The 20,791-nt window shown below is 35.0% G+C and overlaps 1 protein-coding gene across 4 annotated transcripts in view; it reads right to left on the reverse strand.

Annotated features, from left to right (window-relative positions):
• Positions 1-20,791, reverse strand: part of SLC25A36 (solute carrier family 25 member 36) — a 50,678-nt gene that overhangs the window by 28,796 nt on the left and 1,091 nt on the right. Inside the window, exons 2-5 of one of the 4 annotated variants that reach the window (XM_072613501.1) lie at positions 20,531-20,672; positions 19,013-19,066; positions 11,536-11,706; positions 8,139-8,216 (exon numbers count right to left, since the gene is read on the reverse strand). In XM_072613501.1, coding sequence (XP_072469602.1) covers positions 8,139-8,216; positions 11,536-11,597 — 140 coding nt within the window. In that variant the 5' untranslated portion in view covers positions 11,598-11,706; positions 19,013-19,066; positions 20,531-20,672. The other 3 variants (XM_072613502.1, XM_072613503.1, XM_072613499.1) reach the window with 3 other exon arrangements.

Below are 20,791 nucleotides of genomic sequence, written 5' to 3' on the forward strand. Positions count from 1 at the left end.
ACAGTATCTGTCTTCAAGCTTACATTCTAATGTGGGAGGAGACTACATCAAAGGTCGAGGCATACAGCACAGAACATATGCTGTCAGGTGTGAGCAGCGCAGGGTGAAGAGGTTTTTGGGGCCTAGCAGACAAAGTCCAGAGTCACTAGTGAAGGATGGAGAGAAATGCAGATAGACATGGCTGTCTTGGTGTCCTCCTTTGAACGGAGGTTCTAAGAGGAACCAGCCAGTCAGAGAAAGGTCATGTTGGAAGTGAGAAGTCCAGGGGTGTATGGAACTTCTACAGTGAAGAGGTTTTTATAGCACAGTAAAATTCAGAAAATCATGAGTGTAGCCTAGAGAGGAAAGGATTGCTGATATTTGTATCTTTAGTAGTTAGCATAGGGGAAGAAGGGGAAGAGAACAAGCATTTATTAACAGAACCCACTATGTGCTAAACACTTTACAATCGTGACCTCATTTGCTTCTCAAACAACCCTGGAACATAGGTACTATTACCTCCATTTCAGGGTTGAGGAAAGGGAGAGAGATGGAGGTTAAGTCACAGGTAACATAACTAGTGATGGTCTGAGGCCTGATACAATTTCAGGTCTTCTAACTCCAGGCCAAGTACCTTAACCATTGTGTGCCACCTAGCTGCTTGACACTTAATAAGCACTTAATAAATGCTCATTTCCTTCTTTCCTTTTTGAGGAAACCAATTTATATTTGCAATCCCTTCCCAAACTATATGTTATGGTGGTAGTTCTCAAGACATGGTCCAAGGGCATGTGTGGGTCCTGATATCTTTTCAGGGAGTCTGCAATGTCAAAACTATTTTTACAATAATACTAAGATGTAATGTGGCTATTAAATGGTCTTCTCTTTTCCAATTATATATTTGAGGCTAGACTTCATGTGTTCAACCAAAACAACATATGGCAACAGACTGAATGTAGAAGCAGATAGAAGACCTCAGCTATATTCTATTAAGCAAAACATTAAAGAGATTTGACAAAATATGCAAAATACCATTCTTCTCATGAATTGTTACAGAAAACGTAGTTTTTATAAAAATGTTATCTCAAGCCAGTGAGTTTACTGTTAATATTTTTAAGTTGTCATTTTAGTTTTTAATATAGTAAACATCAACAGACATCATCATCATGCTGATAATATCTAACATTTTTACAAGGTTTAACTATGTGGCAGGCACTGTAATCCATATGACTGAAAGTTCTTTGGAGTCCAATAATTTTTAAGAATATAAAGGGGTCCTGAGATCAAAAAGTTTGGTAACCCCTATGCGATGGTATTTTTATCCTCCCTACTGATAGTTTCCTTTAATTCTTTGCCCTTGAACTCTCTGACCCTTTTGAATTGGGTATCCCTCCAATCCTTGTTCTTTTGCTATGTTACCCTGAGCTTTATACTTACAAATATACAAGTATATGCATACGTATATACACACATATATCCCACAGATATAAATAACAGATTGCACTGAATTTCACAATGGGCATCATACTACTGAAGTCTTTATAAAAAAACAAAACAAAACTGCCAAATACTTTTTGTTTAACTGAAAAGTTTGAAGTACAATTGTATGTATACATGTAGTGTATGTATACTGACCTAATGCACACATTTTGTTCTGAGCTCTCCCTTTACAGCATGATATACCAGAAAGAACACTGACTCGGAAGTCACAGGAATTTTGTTCTAAGACCTGTTTCTCATTCTTGTTGTGTGTGTAAACTTGGACAATTAATTTTTCTTTTTTGGCCCTCAGTTTCCCTAACTGTAAAATGAAGGGGTTAAATTATATGGTGGTCTAGTCCAGTTCTAGATCCATGATCCTACAGTCTAAAGTCAGATGGGGAAAACGTGACTAATGCTCATGGAAGTGATGAAGATTCATAATCTACTAAATGCATTTCAGTCGTGAGAATAAATGTATTAGTCACAAATCAGTTAAGTAAAATGCATTTGTTTGTTTCCTTCAAAGTTAAGTCTTCTAGAGATGACAGATTACTGTAGTCTAAAAGCATAAAGTAAAATTTAAATGGAATATATTATTCTTAACAAATACATAAAAATTACAATCAGATAATGATTGTATTAACCCAAATAAGAAGATAATGCTGAATTTAAAGTAACTCCTTAATAAAGTTTTGTGCGGTACTGCATAGCTACAATCAACATACAATGATACAAACTTTGCACTATGATTTGCCTGAAGGGAGTCTTTTATTTTCTATTCTTACGCTTCATTAAAGTGCCTTTCAGATTGTGGAATTCGTGTTATTTAATTTCCATCACTCTTTTCCATTTTCTGTCTTCACTATTATCAACTTCCCTGCTTCAAGTCCTGCCCTCTGCCCCATCCTCTAAACACCTGACAAAATGATTTTTCCTAAAGTGCAGGCCTGACCATGTCTCCTGCCCCAAACTCCAGTGATTCCCTATTTCCCATAGTCATATACAAATTCCCCTTTTATGAGGGGAAGGGAGGAAGGAGGATTTCATATCCTTACAACCTGGCCTTTAGTTAGCTTTCCAGTCTTCTACATTCTTCCTCACTTTATGGTCTAGCTATACCCAATCTGCTTGTTGTCCTTTTTACCTCCATCTCATGTCCTTGCCTTTATACCAGCTATCTTCTGTGCATGGAATATTCTCCTTCTCCACTTCTGCCTCTGAGAATCCCTTGCTTTCCTTCAAGATTTAGGTCAAATTCCAACTTCCTGAGGACTTTCCCAGTTCCCTTAACTGTTTGTACCTTCCCTTCTAAGGTTATCTTGCATCAGCTCTGTATGTACCTATTTATGTACATTTTAAATATTCTGTGGGCAGGGAGACTACATGTCATTTGTGTCTCTAGCGTTTAGCATGGTGCCTTTAACATGGGCACATAGTTGGGCAACTAGGTTGGTACGATGGATAGAGTGCCAGGCCTGGAGTTGTTCTGAGTTCAAATCCAGTGTCACACACTTACTATCTGTGTGACCCTGGGCAAGTCACTTAACGCTATTTGCCTCAGTTTTCTCATCTGTAAAATGAGCTAGAGAAGGCAACAGCAAATCATTCTAATGGCTTTGCCAAGAAAACATCAAATGAGCTCACAAAGAGTTGGACGCTACTGAAAACGACTGAACAATAACTGGCGTACAGTAAGGGTATAATAAATGCTTGTGATTATTTAAACTTAAAGAAAGATGGAACTTTTGGTCCTATCAATGAAATTCAGATTTTTAAAAATGCAAAGATCAGGGCAGAGCCAAGATGGTGGAACAGAAGCATGGGCTTCTAGAGCTCTTCCCCCAAGTCTAGCCACATACTTGTAAAAAATGACTAAACACATTCTGGAGCTGCAGAACCCACAGAATGATGGAGTGAAGCAAATCTCTAGCCCAAGACAGCCTGGAAGATCTAAGGGAAATGTCTAGTGAGGCATGAGGAGCAGAGCACAGTGCAGTGTGGGTCATGCTGGCACAGATGGGACCTGAGCAGGCCTTGGGCGACTGAATCTCTGACACCTTTGGTGGTTTCTAGACTTCACAACCCCAAAACACCAAGGACAAATTGGAAGGTCAGTGGGAAAAACATGTCAGACCTGTGTGAGAGAGCAGAGTGGTCTGGCCCCAGCCCCACAGCAGCCATGGCAGCATCAACAGCTATTTCTGAAGTTCTAGGCTCACAGATTATGGGGTGATGGAGTGGCTGAAAGTACACTCCCCACTCCCACTGGAAGCAGAGAACTACCTTGACAAAGGGCTCAAATATCAAGTAAATGGCTGTGGAAATGAACAAAAACAAGAAAAAGAATCAAACTATAGAATCTTATTTTGGTGACAAGGAAGACCAAAGCATGCAAACAGAAGGGGACAACAAAGTCAAAGCTCCTCCATCCAAAGCCTCTAAGAAAAATATGGATTGGTCTTAGGCCATGGAAGAAGAACTCAAAAAGAATTCTGAAAATCAAGTAAGAGAAGTAGAGGAAAAACTGGGACGAAAAATCAGTGATGCAAGAAAGTCATGAAAAATGAGTCAACTGCTTGCTAAAGGGGACCCCAAAAATGCTAAAGAAAAGAATGCCCTAAAAAAGACTAACCCAAATGAAAAAGAGATCCAAAAGGCCAGTGAGGAGAAGAATGCCTTAAAAAACAGAATTGACCAGATGGAAAAGAAGTCCAAAAGATCACTGAAGAAAATAATTCCTTAAAGATTAGAAAGGAGCAGATGAAAGCTAATGACTATGAAAAATCAAGAAATTATAAAACAAAACCAAAGGAATGAAAAAATAGCAGACAATGTGAAATATTGCACTGGAAAAACAAGTGACCTGGAAAACAGATCCGGGAGAGACAATTTAAAAATTTATAGACTACCTGAAAGCCATGACCAAAAATGAGCCTAGACATCATCTTTCAAGAAATTATCAAGAAAAACTGCCCTGTTATTCTAGAACCAGAAGGTTGTTGTGTTTGTCCTTCATTTTTGAAGAGGACCATGACATCAAGATGATAACATGATTCAAAGTTGACTTTAATTTGAGTGAGGGAGGGCTGTGCAAGGTCACTAACCTCACTTTCTTCTCCAGAGTCATCTGGAGTGACCTAATATTCAGCAGGACTATGGAAATGGCCCAGGATGCAATGTGAGATCCTGGTCATTTAGGCTAAGGTTTTATCACATTCTCACTCTGAGTGAGATGTACCCAATCAATGAACAGGCTTCTGTAAGTAGTTACTCAAGAGATGGCTCCTTTAATAATAAAAAAAATCAAACTAGGAGGGCAAAAGGTTCCCGGCTAAAAGAGAAACAGTTATTATTTAGCATTTACATTTACTCTGTGCTAGGTGGGTGGGGATTACTGTCCAATCTATGAGCTCCAGAGTGATATGGGTTTAAGGCTTTGTCTTTGAGCAAGAAAAATGACCACTAAACCCAAAGGAAAAAAGGCAGCTTTTGGCCATGGAAGTGTTACCTTCCCCTGGGTGGAACACCCAAGGAGAGGAGAGGAAAGGAGAATCAGAGAGTAAAACAGAAATGGAAAGAATCCACCAATGGCCTCCTGAAAGAGATCCCAAAAGGAAAACTCCTAGGAATATTGTAGCCAAATTCCAGAGCTCCCAGGTCAAGGACAAAATATCGCAAGCAGCGAGAAAGAGATAATTCAAGTATTGTGGAAACATGATCAAGACAACACAAGATCTAGCAGCTTCTGTGTGTGTGTTTGTGTTCATACTTCGTTGCTGAAGACTATGCCATCAGAGAAATAATGACATGACTTGCACTTGACTTTGTTTTGAGGGAGAGAGGTCTGTGCAGGTCACCAGCCTCAATTCTCCTCCAGAACCATCTGAATCCAGTGACCAGATATTCATCAGGATGACTGGAGGTGACCCAGGATGAGGCAATTGTGGTTAAGTGACTTGCCCAAGGTCACACAGCTAGTGAGTGTCAAGTGTCTGAGGTGAGATTTGAACTCAGGTCCTCCTGACTCCTGCACTGGTGCTCTATCCACTGCACCACCTAGCTGCCTTAGCAGCTTCTACATTAAGGGATATGAGGGATGGCTTGGAATATGCTATTACAGAGGTCAAACGAGCTAGGATTAAAAACAAGAATCACCTACCCCGCAAAACTGAGTATGATACTTAAGAGGAAAATGGTCATTCAATGAAACAGAGGACTTTGAAGCATTCTTGATATAAAGACCAGAGCTCAATAGAAAATCTGACTTTCAAACACAAGAATCAAGAGAAGCATGAAAAGGTAAACAGGAAAGAGAAATCATAAGGGACTTACTAAAGTTGAACTGTTTACATTCCTGCATGGAAAGATATTTCTAACTCTTGAGACTTTTCTCTGTATTAGAGTATTTGGAGGGATTATATACATAGAGACAGAGAGCACAGGGTGAGTTGAATATGAAAGGATGATATATAAAAAATAAAATTAAAGGGTGAGAGAAATATATTGGGAGGAGAAAGGGAGAAATAGAATGGGGTAAATTATCTCTCACATAAAAGAGGCAAGAAAAAGTTTTTTCAGTGGAGGGGAAGAGAAGAGAGGTGAGAGGGAAAGAGTGAACCTTTCATCAGATTTGGCTTAAGGAGGGAATAACATGCACACTCAGTGTGGTATGAAAATCTATCTTACCCTACAGTAAGGTAGGAGAGAAGGGAATAAGTGAGGGGTGGGAAGGGGGCAAATGGGAGGAGGGGGTAATTAGAAGTAAACACTTTTGAAGAGCAACAGGGTCCAAAGAGAGAATAGAATAAATGGAGGGCAGGATAGAATAGAGGGAAATAAAGTTAATCTTTCACAACATGACTGTTATGGAAGTGTTTTGCATCACTACACGTGTATAACCTATACTGAAATGCTTGCCTTCTCAGTGGGGATGGGTGAGAAGGGAGGAAGGGAGAGAAGTTGAAACTCAAAGTTTTAAAAACAAAGGTTAAAAACTGTTTTACATGCAACTGGGAAATAAAAACAGGAAACGGGATATAGAAATCTATCTTGCCCTATAAGAAAAGAGGGGAAGGGGATGAGAGAAGGGAGGAGAGGTGTGATAGAAGGGAAGGCAGATTGGGTAAAGGGGTAATTGGGATGAACAATATCTTGGGATGGCCAGAGGGAAGAGGTATGGAGAAAATTTGGAACTCTAAATTTTGTGGAAGTGAATGCTGAAAACTAAAAATAAACAAATTAGTTTAAAAAATTTGCAAAGATCTATAACTCAAATTTATGCATTAACCTAGTTCCATGGTGTTTCAATTCAATGACAAAGCTTTTTCTTTTATTAAAACAGACTCCTCTGAAGAGATTTTATATCTAACTATGGCATTTCCTTATACATTTTGTTATGTTCATTTCTGTGAGTATCTTCTTTCAGGGGTCTGAGAAAAATTTCTAACCACCACTGACTTAAGTTAAATTACTTAAGGAAAAAAATAAGTCTCCCTTACCTTTTTGATTCCCACATATTGATGTATGGCATTAATCACTAATTTAAAAAATCTGAATTACAACATTCAGATTTTTCAACTCAGAAAGCAATTAGCATGTTTTATTTCATACTTTCTGAATTATTTGCATTCCTATGAAATCATGCATGATACTACTCTGGTCTGACACCTGAAAAGATCTGTATGTGACCTCTCTAAAATCCTAAAGTACTCATTATATTCTATTGCTAGATGAGTAGGATTACAACAAGAAAAGTGACAAGGGAGATATTAAGTGGAAGAAATAGTATTACAAAGGTACAGAAGCAGATATTCATCAGGTATGAATGGGGGACAAAGACATTCAGTTTAATTGGAGCTTAGCTTATGAGGGAGGAAATAATATTACAGAGAGGAAAGGTAAGTGATTGGAAGGCCTTGAACATCAGGCTACAGAATCAAACTTTACTTAGTGAGAAAGAGGGCACCACTGAAAGGTTTTGAGTAGAATAGTGATATTGTGAGTTCTATTCAGAAGAAAGAGTAGTCTGGCAGAAAGTCTGAAGGACTGCTTAGAGCAGTGGAAGAAAAGTGAAAGCAGGAGGAACATGGTAAGAGGCAACTGCGATAGTCCAAGAGTGAGTCAATGAATCTACTTTAGGGTAGTAGAATTTGAAAAAGAGAAGGATTTGAGAGATGCTAGGGAAGCAGAATCCAAAAGACATGAAGTAGGGAAGACTCAAATACATCAAGGTATCAGGTATGGGAGGATTAATGATGGTAAGATTTATCTCCCTAGGGAGAATAGCTAAAGACAGGGAGAGAGATAAAAGAGGTTGGGTGGTGTGGAAAGTCAAGGACTTCTCTATTACACACATTCCTCACTGGTACACAGATTCCCTATACCAAGGATTTATATTTTGTATCTCAAATTATGTGCTCTTTCAATTGTTAATTTAAATGATTATTCTTATTCAGTATCAACAATGACAAGTGGATTATTTGGGGATAAAAGTGGCCACAAAATCCCACTATCCCCAAACTTCTCAATACAGAATGAAATTTTTTACTTTTAAAGCAGATAAAACAAAGACCCCAAAAACATTTCCATACAGTACTTTAAGTCCATTTAGTTGTTAAAGTGCATTTATCTTGAAATGTGAAAAAACAATGTTTTTGCTTACTATTTTTATTTTTTACCTGGAAGGGGCCACTCCTACTAAATTAGGGCCTAATCCTCTGAACAAAGAACGAGAACCCTCTTTTTCCAAGATCATCCTGAAAGAGAAAAAGAAAAGATTTCTCAAGTAAAGATTGTTATAAAAATTATAATTAGATGCTATTCTTTTTTATCATCAACTTTTCTTTTCCAAGAACAATCTAAAAAGTTATGGAAGGCTTCCTTAAGTTACCTCATGGTAAGACTAATATATTCGTGTCATATTCCTTCCTAAAAGGGGCTTTATGGGAAGATAGGCACATTAGTAAATTGCTGGTGGAACTCTGAATCAGGATAACCATTTTGTAAATCAATTTGGAATTATGCAAATAAATTGACCAAAATGTCCATACACTTTGACTCAGAGATTCCACCACTAGACATAAAGACCAAGGAGGCCACTGATAAAGTCTCCATATATATATCAAAATTTTATAGTAGCACTTTTTGTGGTATCAAAGAATTGGAAACAAAGTAAATATCCACTGATTGGGGGAAGGTGGAATATGAAATGAAATAGTACTATGCTCTAAGAAATAACTGAATGTGATGAATACAGAGAGTCATGGAAAGATCTGTATGAAATGACTCAAAGTGAAGCAAGCAGAGGCAAGAAAACTGTATTAAGAATGTCTATAACACAAATGCAACAAAACACAATCAAAAGTGAATACTGCAAAATTACAAAGAAAAAACATGACTCTAAAGAAGGGATGAGAAGACATACCCACTCCACCTCTTTATAGAGGTGGGATATCCATGGATGTGGTACTTTTCACACATTTTCAGAATTTTTTTTGATGTAGCAATCAATTTTGCTAATTTTTTTCCATTAAATTATTTTTAAAATTTTTTTTCCCCCTTAAAAATATTATTTGTGGCTGGTAGTATATGTCTGTAATTTCTACTGTTGGGGGGAAGCTGAGGCTGATGGATCACCTGAGCTTTTGGGGGTTCTGAACTACATTAGGGCTTTCACTTTATGTCCGGAACTAACGGGATGAGTCCCAGGAACAAAGGACTATTAGCAGGGGCTAAGTGGTCCAGTTTAGAAAATACAGCAGGTTTAAGACTTCTTTACTGTTCAGCATCAGAAATGGGCCCACAAGGCTGCTGTACTTCCAGACTAGATAACCAAAAAAATTTTGTTTTATGGGATGGTTATTTGGAAGGAGGTAGAGTAAGATATAATAGAGGAAATTTGGTGATGAAGAAAAGGAGAAAGATTGGAAATTCATTTTTTTTTTTAAAAAAACCCAAAACATCAAAGTTATACTAGTAAAGATTTTCATGATTAATCTGTGAGTCAAAATTATAATACAGGCAACTCATGTGCACATCTGAGTCTGACAATAATCTGCCCACAATTAGACTGGGTTGTATTTCTTAGCTAGGGATACATCTTAATCAAACACTAAAGGGAAAGTCAGATTTAGCATAGCATATTTATCACTTTAGAGAAGAATTATAATGTATTCCAAAATTATTTAAACAATTAAGTTACTAAATTGTGTACTAATCTGTTACCAAGTATTGCACTCTATTATTATCAATAAATTAATATTTAGTGTAGTAAGTATCTATTGTGAACAGCACATTCTACTAGGAAAAGGGAAGAGATACAAAAGAAACAGAAGACATGGTTCTTTGACACTCAGAAATTTTCCATCTAGTTTTATAGAAAGATTATAGACATAACAGAGTAAGAATGTTACAGAGCAATGGAAAAAAATGTGAATATAATTCATGCTGCTGAGCAGAGGAATGAACATAACAAGTAATGAATAGATTTTCTGGAGGTTAACAGACTGGTAAAGAGAAAAGGGTCTTTTCAGTAAGAGCTGATGATGTAAGCATTAGATAGAAGAATGAACAAATCAAGGCCAAGAACATCTCAGGAGATGATCTTGAATGGAATGGAATACTGGTGCAGGAGAAAACAACAAGCAACAAGATGAGGATCAGATGTAACAAGAGTCACCTGCTTGTTGAAACCACTGGAATGCATACTCTCCCTGTGGGAGTAAATTATAAGGACAGAAGAACTGAGGGTCTGGAAGAATTTCTACAATTAATGGAAAGTGAAGAAGAAAGTGGGGCAAGCAGTGGTGGTAAGGAAGAGCTAAGGAAGAAACAATGACAGATAAAAAAAGAATTTTAGAAAATAAAATGTCATACACATCAAAGAAGGAATATATTTTAAGGAGAGGTAGTCAGTAGCATCAAACACCAATTCATTACAAATGATCTATAAAACATTCTCTTTCTTAAGTTTGAAAAAAAATCTCATAGTAGCCCTTTAATTTAGTCAATTTAATAAAGTTAAAGACAAACAGGTGAAATCTTTTCATGGCAAAGAGCAACACAAGATGAGTTTATTTTGCTACTAAAAAGTAAACATCATTGAACTTAGTTCAAATAGATATAGTCCTAAATGTCTGATAAACTGAGCCAAAGAGAACATTTGGTTACATAAGCAACCCTGAAAATGCTATTCTTCAAAGATCTTTCTATTTTTCAAATGTACAAGGAAAGATTGTTGAAAGTTCTTTGAGTAAAGAGATATTTTATTTTGTATTTCCATTGTCTAACATGTAATAGGAAGGCAATTAATTTTTTGTTGATTATCAACTATTTGGCATTTTTGGTTCTCTAACAAACTCAGAATCTTCTAAAAATGTTAAGAAAATTTCGAACTCATTTTTAAGTTCTAGCTATCCTGAAATATGAAAAAAATTACTATTTTTTGTCTATTAAGTTTTTTTTTTTGCAAAGGTTAACACTGGATAATTTTATTTCTGTTACTAGAAAACACATTTTATTAGGAGGCAAAAACAATGAATACTATTTTCAGATTAATAAATCATTTTGTTATTGCTAAAATACCTATAGATATGAAATTATCTATCATCTATCTGCATGCAAAAATTGGTATCAAGTTATATTATCTGGTTCACAACATATAACCTTTGAAAAGCTAAACTATTAAACAAAGCAAGATTATATTGGTACTACTATTCCTTAAATAAACATCACATATCTCATTAATCAACTCATTAATCCAATGCACGTAATATCACTGTTAGGTTCCTGGGAAGAGATATAAAAGAGAACATACATTTTTGTTCTTCTGCCTAAGTACAGAAACAGAACTCAAATGCACAGGATTTGAGAATCACAGTTCCCCTAATCTATCTACACAATTCAATCAGAAATTTACAATACCATCAGCTGAAATAATCTGAATACACAGAATAGCTTTTCTAAGCTTACCGAATAGTTTTTAAATGTTTCAAATTTGGTAAATTATATGTAACATGCCAAGACCTACTTAGTATTATGGACGGGTTGAGTTAAATACATGAGTACCATACTTACTTTAGACAATGAAGAGGTCCAGGAGAAACTCTAGTTACCCGGTTGACACTAGCACCAGTCATGGTGTTCAGCTGTACTTCAGAGATATAAAGTGTCACAGAGGAGGACTGTAGCCTTGTTTTTACAACTTCTAGTGGACATGTTAGAATTGCTCCAACAGTTCCCCCACACCTGTAGGAAATTACAGAAGTAATTGTTGCTCTACTTGTCCCTCAAAACATTTACTTCCGTCCTGCCCTCTCCCATATGCCCAACTATAAGGGATACCTCTGAGCAGGGAAGAAATAGGTGAGTGATTGTTATTTTTTTGTCATATTTCTCATCTGTATTGAATAAAATTACCTGAGGGGAAAAAAAACTTCAAAAATCTTTACATTTGAAAAATCTTCCTTAATTTTTGGGCATGTGATGAGGGGGAATGAGAACAGAGGGGAAAAAAAGACCTCTGAAATATCTAGAGAAGAAACCAAGCATTAAGGATACTACTGCTTATACCTGTCAAATATAAATATTCAAATACTCTATTTTACAAAGTGTTTAAAAAATGAGTTGCAGGTGGCTCATGTAATCTTTGCTGCCAGGAAGTTAACAAAGCTGGAGAATCACTTGAGCTTGGGAATTCTGAGATGCAGTAGGGCTAAAACTAATTAGATATCTCTACTAAGTCTGCCATCCAATGCAGTGAGCCTCACAGGAGTGGGAGTGGGGGCACCAAACTGCTAAGGGAGGGGAAATCTGGCCTACGTCAGTAACAAAGAAAGTCAAAGCTTCTGTGTCAATCAATAGCGGCGTTGGAGGTGTGAGTGGCCAATGCACTTCCTGCTTGGGTGAGATAGGTGATCTAGTCTCAAAGAAACCCCAAAAACCCCAGTTATAGACAGTATTTTTGAAATGTTATTTAAAAAGGACATGGAAGGAATAAAACAGAAGAAACCAAATATTTCTTTTTAAAAAATAGCAAAAATATTTCCAATAAAGACATTAAATGAAACTTCGCAATTAGTTTATGGAAAATAGTAAAGAATTGAGAACTACACTGTATAAATTTTTAAGAAAATGTTTGTAATAAACCATGGACTAAGAGATTTAGTGTGAGCTCTGACATTGCAAGACACTGGAAAATTCACTTAAATCTGTTAGCCTCAGCTTCCTCATGTTTGTATAAAAGTAACACTTGTACTACCTACCATAACAGGCTGCTGACAGGAAAGAGCTATATACGATGTGAACTATGGTTATTTCCAGGTCTAATTATACATATTTTCCTCTAATTCAGGTACTTCCAGAATACTCATGTATGGAAATATACCAATTTCTACACTGGTTTACTTAAAAATCGTCAAATAGGCCCTGCATCTCAGCAAAAAAGGAATATTATAGGGTCATTTAAAATCAATTATGTGTTTATTTGAAAGATTTCTAAGTTATCCAGTTATGACTGGAACTTTGTTGAACAAATTAGCAAATAAAACTCATTAAAAGGCATCTGAGACATTCAAGTTGTGAGAACTTCATTTTGATGGAAAGAAAAACAGTGGGAGTGCTCTCTGCTAAACAGGGTATTTTAAAAAAAAGTATTGTTTTTATTTCAAGAAAGAATTAAAGATCTTAAATGGCTTTCTATAACTGGACAAGGCCTATTTACAAAAGGTCAACTTTCTCCACATGGGGTATAAATTACACATTATAATTTATAATAATGGAGACTGAATCATAGCTATGAATTTTAGAGGCAACACTACTATAGCTTATATATAACTGAAGAATACAGACACTAAATTTGTGATGCTTTTTGAACCAGTCTCAGTATTTTAGTTATACTTTGTCTTTACCAGTGTTTATAACTCTATTTAGTTACCTTTAAAGTAAAAACAAAATTGAGATAAGGTTTTCAATCAATTTGAAATACTTACTGGTTTTTTACCATAGTGAAACAGAAGACCATTCTAGCAACTACAAGAAATCATTAGGAACCAACTTTTAAAACATATCTGCCTAAAACTGTAAGTACTGACTAGCTCAATCACCTGTAAAAGGAATATAATCAATTGTGCTTTCTGATCCTATATCTTACTCTTCACAACTACATCCTAATTAAAGCCACATTCTTATCTTTGAATAGCATTTAGTAAACAATTACTTGTATAAAAGGCTAAACTTTACATAGTCTAACAGCTAAGTATATGAAAAAGACATTTTTACATTTGACACAACAATTACGTACAAGTATAAAATCAAGTATCATCTATGCTGTTCAGTTTGGGGAGACATTTAAACAAAAATGGAAGCTACAGACCTTGTCTTATAACCAGTTCACATTCAAAATGTACACAGTGCAGAAATGGATTAAATATTAATATTGCATTGACCATTGCCTAAAGTAAAACACTAATTCTGGACATGAGTTAACAAAATATATCTGCAAAAAAATTTTTTTTTTTAAACACTCAACTGTAAGATTTGCAGCATTTTAAAAGTGAGAGGAATCATCTGGCATCACAGAAGTCCTACAATTTAAAGGAAACTGAAGTCTAGAAAGGTTAAATCACTTTCCTGAAGCCACCTTCCTAGTTGTGGTGGGTAGTCTGACTTTTCTACACCTGCCAGCTACTTACTTTTTTTTGGTCTTGTGATTTCTAGATTAATAAATTCTACCAAAGAAAACTGGCAATCATTCAGCAATTTACAGTCTTGGAAAATTTCCTGAGAGGTTAAGTAACTTGCCCTGGGTCACATAGCCAATGTGTGTCATAGGCAGCATATGAACCTAGGTCATCCTAACTCCAAAGGTGGCCCTTTATCCCAGACTCCATCCTCCTTGTCTAGCATATTAGAACTCATGGACATTTGGGAGCTATTAATAGTAGAGAATAAATAATTCTTCATCATCCCCATGTAAAGTAAGGAATGTTTAACAGGAAGTTTGGAGATTTGATGAAAGAGTAGATATCAAAAAAAATTACATCAGTTTTGAACTGTTTGCGTCTATTATAGAGGGAAAACATTATCTCTTCAGTTCTATTTAACTGGGATAAAGGCAGTGAAGACAAACACCGCTGATGACAAATAAGGCTGCTTGTTTTCTTTAAGTTTATTTAGCCAGAAGAAGTTTTCTTATATAACCGGTTTATAAATTACATAACATCTATGAAAACATATCTATTAATTCTAATGAAATTATAGTACTTAAACTATATTTTATGATTGGTTCTAAAATGAAACAAACTGGTTCAAATTTAATTGAAAAATAAAAAACAAATCAACAAAGTTACCAGCAAATACAATTAGCATGTGTATGTTGGAAAGGACAGAGTTTGTAAATATATCTAGCAAAAAAGGAATGAATCCACATGTTATGAGAAATTTTATAAAACTTTTTAAATTGTAATTTGTACCTGAAGTTGAGTAGGACAGGCATAAATGCTATGGTTTCAGATAAAGTTGAACCTCTAATAACTTGAAGACAGGATCATAGCTTTTAAAGATGCTACATTTACCTGTTGCTTAAATATTGGATGTTAGTTAATTTTTTTCCTGGTTGGCTCCATTATATTTTTATTATATGAAATTAAAGAATGCTTTAGAAACATAGCCTTGCCTGAAGATAGGAAGACTTTTAATATTGGAAAACTGCAGTTTAAGTTTCTGAGAATAACTAGGATCTGATAATGTTATCATAATCCTGTCTGCCAGGATTATCTCACTGATGTATCTATGAATTATTCAAATTGTGAAATATCCCTGTAGCAAATTGTTCCAATATATGCGGGCACTATTCAAACTTTCAAGTTCATTCTCCCACAAAGACAACATAATATGTAATATTTTTGGTACTTATAATGCTGCTGAAAGTGAAGCATTAAGGAGAACTAAAAAGAAAATTGTAGCTTCATGCTTATCTGTGCATACACAATTATATGGGTGATCTTCCTGTTATAAAATAAAAATAATCTGAGACATAACTGAAGCTTTAGAGTAAATAGTACAAGGACTATTAAAAATACAGGATACTATATTTTATACTTTTCCTACGTAGCCAATCAACACGTAACAAATTTAATGAAAAACAGGATGGAGGAATGAGTTGATTTAGTGGCACTTATAAACAAGAGACTAACATTCCTTTCCCAATGCAGATTGGCAACTTTTCTGCAACTTACAGTCTCAGAGTTGTCTAGGGCCCTGAAAAAAATTGAATTCCTCAGGTTTGCAGAACTATTGACCGAATAGAGACCTGGACCCTGGTCTTTGTGATCATGGTTAGTTCTCTAGCTATTATGGCAGGTTGCTTTCATTTTGAATGCTTAATATTAGGAGGAAAAATGAGAGATTATATGTAACATTTTAGTTCAAGAGGAAAAATTATTTGGGAAAAGACTGCTTCATTTTTTGAGCTGATAATTAAATTGAACAATTAAGTAGCTACATGTATACTACTTAAATGTCCAATTACACATTTTATGAACTATAAAATGCTAAGAAATCAAGTTGATGGCTGAAATTTAAAAAAAAACCCACAAATACAACAAGCGACTACCAGGATATGTTACTGGATTAATAAAATTCTTATTACACCTGCAGTGATGTTTCCCAATTGTTACTCCGATGCATTGCAACACTATAAATTATAAAAAGGATTCAATCATGCTCACAGCATATCATACTTAACCTAGGCAGTTAAATATAGATTTTGGAAGATTTTTCAACAAAAAAGGCTAGTTCTTAATCCGTAATCAGAAATTTTAAATAACTAGCAACATTTGTAAGTGCTCCAATATCATTGTTTTATTAAACTCAACTAAATTTCTGAAAAAGCCAAAAGACAGGTGTCAATGTTAATGTTTTCTTAGTTTTAGATTTTTAAATTGTGTTAAAAACAGTATTTTATTAAAATAAAATTTAGTTGTTTAGTAATTATAAATGAATTATAAGGAAAGATTCAGCTTCAGAGATAAAAAATTTCATGCGCAAAAGTGATTACTGGACACGTGCAAGGTAAGTGGCTTTGAGCTTCACTACTATTCTAAGTTTGGCCCATTCAGGACCAATAGTTTCATACGGGGCCAGAATCATAAGGTGTGCTCAGCAGGCAATGCCTTTGATTGGTCTTTTCAAGAGCTTGACCCTTAAGAAGTACCAAAAGCTGCAGGACTGAATCTGTCCTGGGATGCATCAGAAGAAAAATGAGGGTGAATGGGGACAAAGAATCAAAGACAAAATCTAAAGACACTCTGTGGTTTTAGATAGGTAACAAAAGTACAATAAGAACCAAATTATCACCAATTACATTAGAGACAAAAAATTTTGTATTTAAAATGTTTTAAAAAAGGAAGTCTTAGATATGAGTTCCCAAAATAATCTTTACACACACAAAGTTTTCACTGGTGTCAATCTGCTTTAAAGTCAATGGTGAAAAACAAAGACTTGGATCAGATAATTTGCACTTTTAGCACTACAATTTCATAATCTTTTATATTTATATACTTTTTTGTGCATTTATTCACCTTTCTATTCACCACTTACTGCTCTCCCAACATTACTATATTAAAGGAAATCACTGCCTGCCTACAACCAAATATGCTCACAATTCATTCCTCCAAACATAATCTAAAACATTTATATATAGATCATAATACAGGCAAAGCTTATATTTTTATGTCTCCTATCTATTTTTCTTTTATATTTGGGATATTCTTATTTGTAAGACTGTTTTAATGTTTTCACAATTCTACTAGGGCAAAATTTCACCAATAACTTTATTATTCCAGTTATTTTTTCATTTACATAAATGTTTGTATAGACTGTCTAAAAATTATGCTATTCTTAGGTACCTTCCAACATATGGGGCAGATCCTCTATGAAGGAAGGAACTATGTGATAACATGGATAAGAATTGCCCAGGATGTTTCAGAAAGTACAGATGGGATGCAATCTGCACTGATGAAGGTAATATCCACAAAGTAAGATCACAGATTCAGTGAAATGTCTATAAATACTGTGACTATGAGAACATTTAAACATTCACATTAATAATGACAAATATCCAATGGCATACATTTTTACTGTACCACAAATGAGAAATGATCTCTCTATAAATACTCTACAAAGTCAGCAATCTTTTCAGTCCTAAGTACTATTAATGGTACCAAAGAACGAAATTGTTCGTTCCTTCAAGGGCTAAAACAGGAAAAGGAGAAAGAAAAGGGGCCGGGGGAGAAAAGAAAGTAAAAGAGAAAAACAAGGACATTTAAGAAGGTTTAAAGAGGAAATGGAAGAATGTAAAAAATTACCATAAATGCCAGAATACTCTGTGTATATATGACACAGATCTTCGTAACACATACTGTTATGATAATATCTGCACAAACAAGGTTTTCAGTTCCTAAGATATGACTTTTTTAATGGAGCAATTTCTGAACACTAATACAATTTGGGTAGCTTAAGAGTTCATCATAATGAAATATCATATATTATTAATGTTTATAAAGTCCTTTCAATATAGAAAAACTGCACAGAAAAATGGAAAGAACACACCAAATTTTAAAATATGTCACAAAATTTTTGGTTTCTTTCCAATCTCTTCCAATGTGTAATAGTCCATTTCTCATCTGTGTTAAATGATGTAAAGGCACAGTCAATATAGCAGTAACTGTTGGAACTTTGACTCTCTCAAAAATTTCAAAGAACATTTCATAGTCTATATAGCTTCTTTTATTTTTTGTAAAAAAAAAAAATGCAAAAATGACACAAAATTTGAATTATAGCTGACTGTACCATGGTCACATCTTTTTTTTTTTCTAAGGTACCAACCGTTAATTTGCAGTCAGTTTTTACTAAAACTAGAATGATTCAAAGACAGACCTTACAAACAACTCAATATTAACTCTGCCAATAAATGAGACCAAAGACTATTTTATGGGAAGCATGGGGTATGCATGTGAATAAGTCAGATGAATACAAGGTACAGAGCCAGCTTTCAAATGTTTATTTCGCAATGCTGCTTGCTACTAGAAATCTTTGAATCTGTGATCCTGATAAGCCAATGTATACACATTGTAGCTACTACCTACTTGATTATTTATCAGTAAACACTACTGGGCAGTTTGAAAACTCCAATGTGTTAAAATTTTCTTGATTGTAAAATTCAATGTTATTTTGAAATATTACAGTATTCATAAAATTTAACTCATTAAGTTCTGAAAACATTTATGACCTTTAATAATTTAATCTCTATAATAACTACAGCAGCTTTGTGTAGTGGTTAGAAGCACTCCTTTAACAGGAAGACCTGAGTTCAAGTCCTATTTCTGACATGTAAGGGTTGTGACCATGAACAAGTCAACTCAAACCTCTCAGGGTCCCAAGCAAGTAAGACTGTAACTTACAAAGAACTTGTTGGTCAGGACCAGTGGAGGGAGTTTCAACACTAAGGGATACTGGTTTAAGCTGGTCAACACAATTTCAACCACAAACTTACCAAAACCTGGACCATTAGAATAGTGATACATTTCTCCTTTTCCCTATGTGGTTACTGTGAAAACAAGAATTAGATCTCAGAATTCCCAAGTCCAAATTTATTTCATTACATTTCTCATCAGAATATACAAAGAATGAAATTTAAATCCACTCTCCCATAAAGGACTTATAAAGATCACTGCTTAAATTTTAGTTCAACATCCATGAAGATTGTCCAATTTAAAATTTACAGATGAAGAAAAACTCCTTGATACAAGGTATCTTTCAGTCTCTTTAGTCTTCCCCTGTTGTAGTTGCATAGTGAGGGTACTGAACTTGACTATCTCACTTTGTAATGAAAACACTGGATGCCTAGAAAGAGAAAGACTTAAGACTTTCTCATTGTCCAGCAGGTCTCTGATTCTATAAACTCAGACTCAAAGAATTTGTAAAAGGACTTGTCTAAAGTGATTTAATAGCTAAGTTGGGTCTAAAATCTAAATTGTCTTACTCCTAGTACAATGTCTTTACTATTCCTACAATTCTGATCCCTAAAAAATCTGTTAAGATCCAAACTCTAGGTCTTTAAAAAAAACAACCAAAGTTTGCCTGAGAAAGAGTCAGTCTTAGAGTCAGGAAGACGAGTTCAAGTCCTGATTCTAACACAAACAACCTGTGTGAACATGGGCAAGTCACTAAGCTCTTTTGTTGTCTCCATGGGACTCCCTTAAGAAAATGTGATATGCATAACGTAAAAGGAGATCTTCACATTGAAAAAACTGAAGGGGTAGGAAAAAAATATATGAAATTTAAAAAACAAACTGTGTGAAGGATTTTCCTTTATAGAGACAAGATAACTGACTTAGTGATCCTAATCTAATATGAACTCAGAATCTAATTTATTTGAAATGATTATTACCAAGATAATAGATTGTAAGAAGTTTCACTGAAACTCATAGATTCTGAAAAGTGAGACACAAGCTTAGTGAAAAAAGAACTGGACTTAATAATATTAAAATCTCACAGCTCCAAAACTTACAATATGACTGAATTTGGGCAGTTAATTTCACCCTTCTCTGTAAAATTATAGGACAGAGCTAGATGATCTCTCAGGCCTTTTCCAGTTCAAAATCTTTGATACTAAGATCATAAAAGGGTTTAACTAGTTAAAAGGAAAAATGTCCACAGGTTATATTGGGGCCTAACAAAAGTGCATTACTTAGCAACTCAGTCCATCTCTCTAACCCAAAACATTTCTTTGGGGAAAAAATCTCGGTCAAAATAAATGCTAAAATGTTTTATCACTTCCAAATGATACAGAAAATAGGTTAAAGATTTGTAAAGTGAACTATCCAAGGGCATTTTAAAGTGCCTAACGGTATTAAGCATTGTACAAAGAGTTTAGCGTCCCAACCATAAGAAGCTGTAAAACATACAGTCTTAACTGTATAGTTATGTGGCATAAAACTTAGCATAAAAGATCCTCTGACCCTATCCCAAGGAATTAAGTTTATGGAAGTAACATGAAAAAGGTCCTTACTTATAGTTCTATATGACATTATAGTAAGATGCCGTTACATTCCTCAAAATCCCTTAGAAAAAGCAAACATATGATTCTTTTCAGTGGATAATGGAGTGGGGTAGAGAGGCCATCAGGAGTCTTGAGACTTCAGTTCCAGTGTCTGTGGATACAGGCAAACTATTGGCAAACCATGGAAATTCTCCCGTTAACTCCACTAAGGCAAAAAGGAACGTTGCCTATCTGCAGAGGAATTCATGAAGGTTTTTCCATTAGGTAATA

This window comes from Notamacropus eugenii, chromosome 5, assembly GCF_028372415.1.
Source record: "Notamacropus eugenii isolate mMacEug1 chromosome 5, mMacEug1.pri_v2, whole genome shotgun sequence".
In the NCBI taxonomy this organism is placed as follows: Eukaryota; Metazoa; Chordata; class Mammalia; order Diprotodontia; family Macropodidae; genus Notamacropus; species Notamacropus eugenii.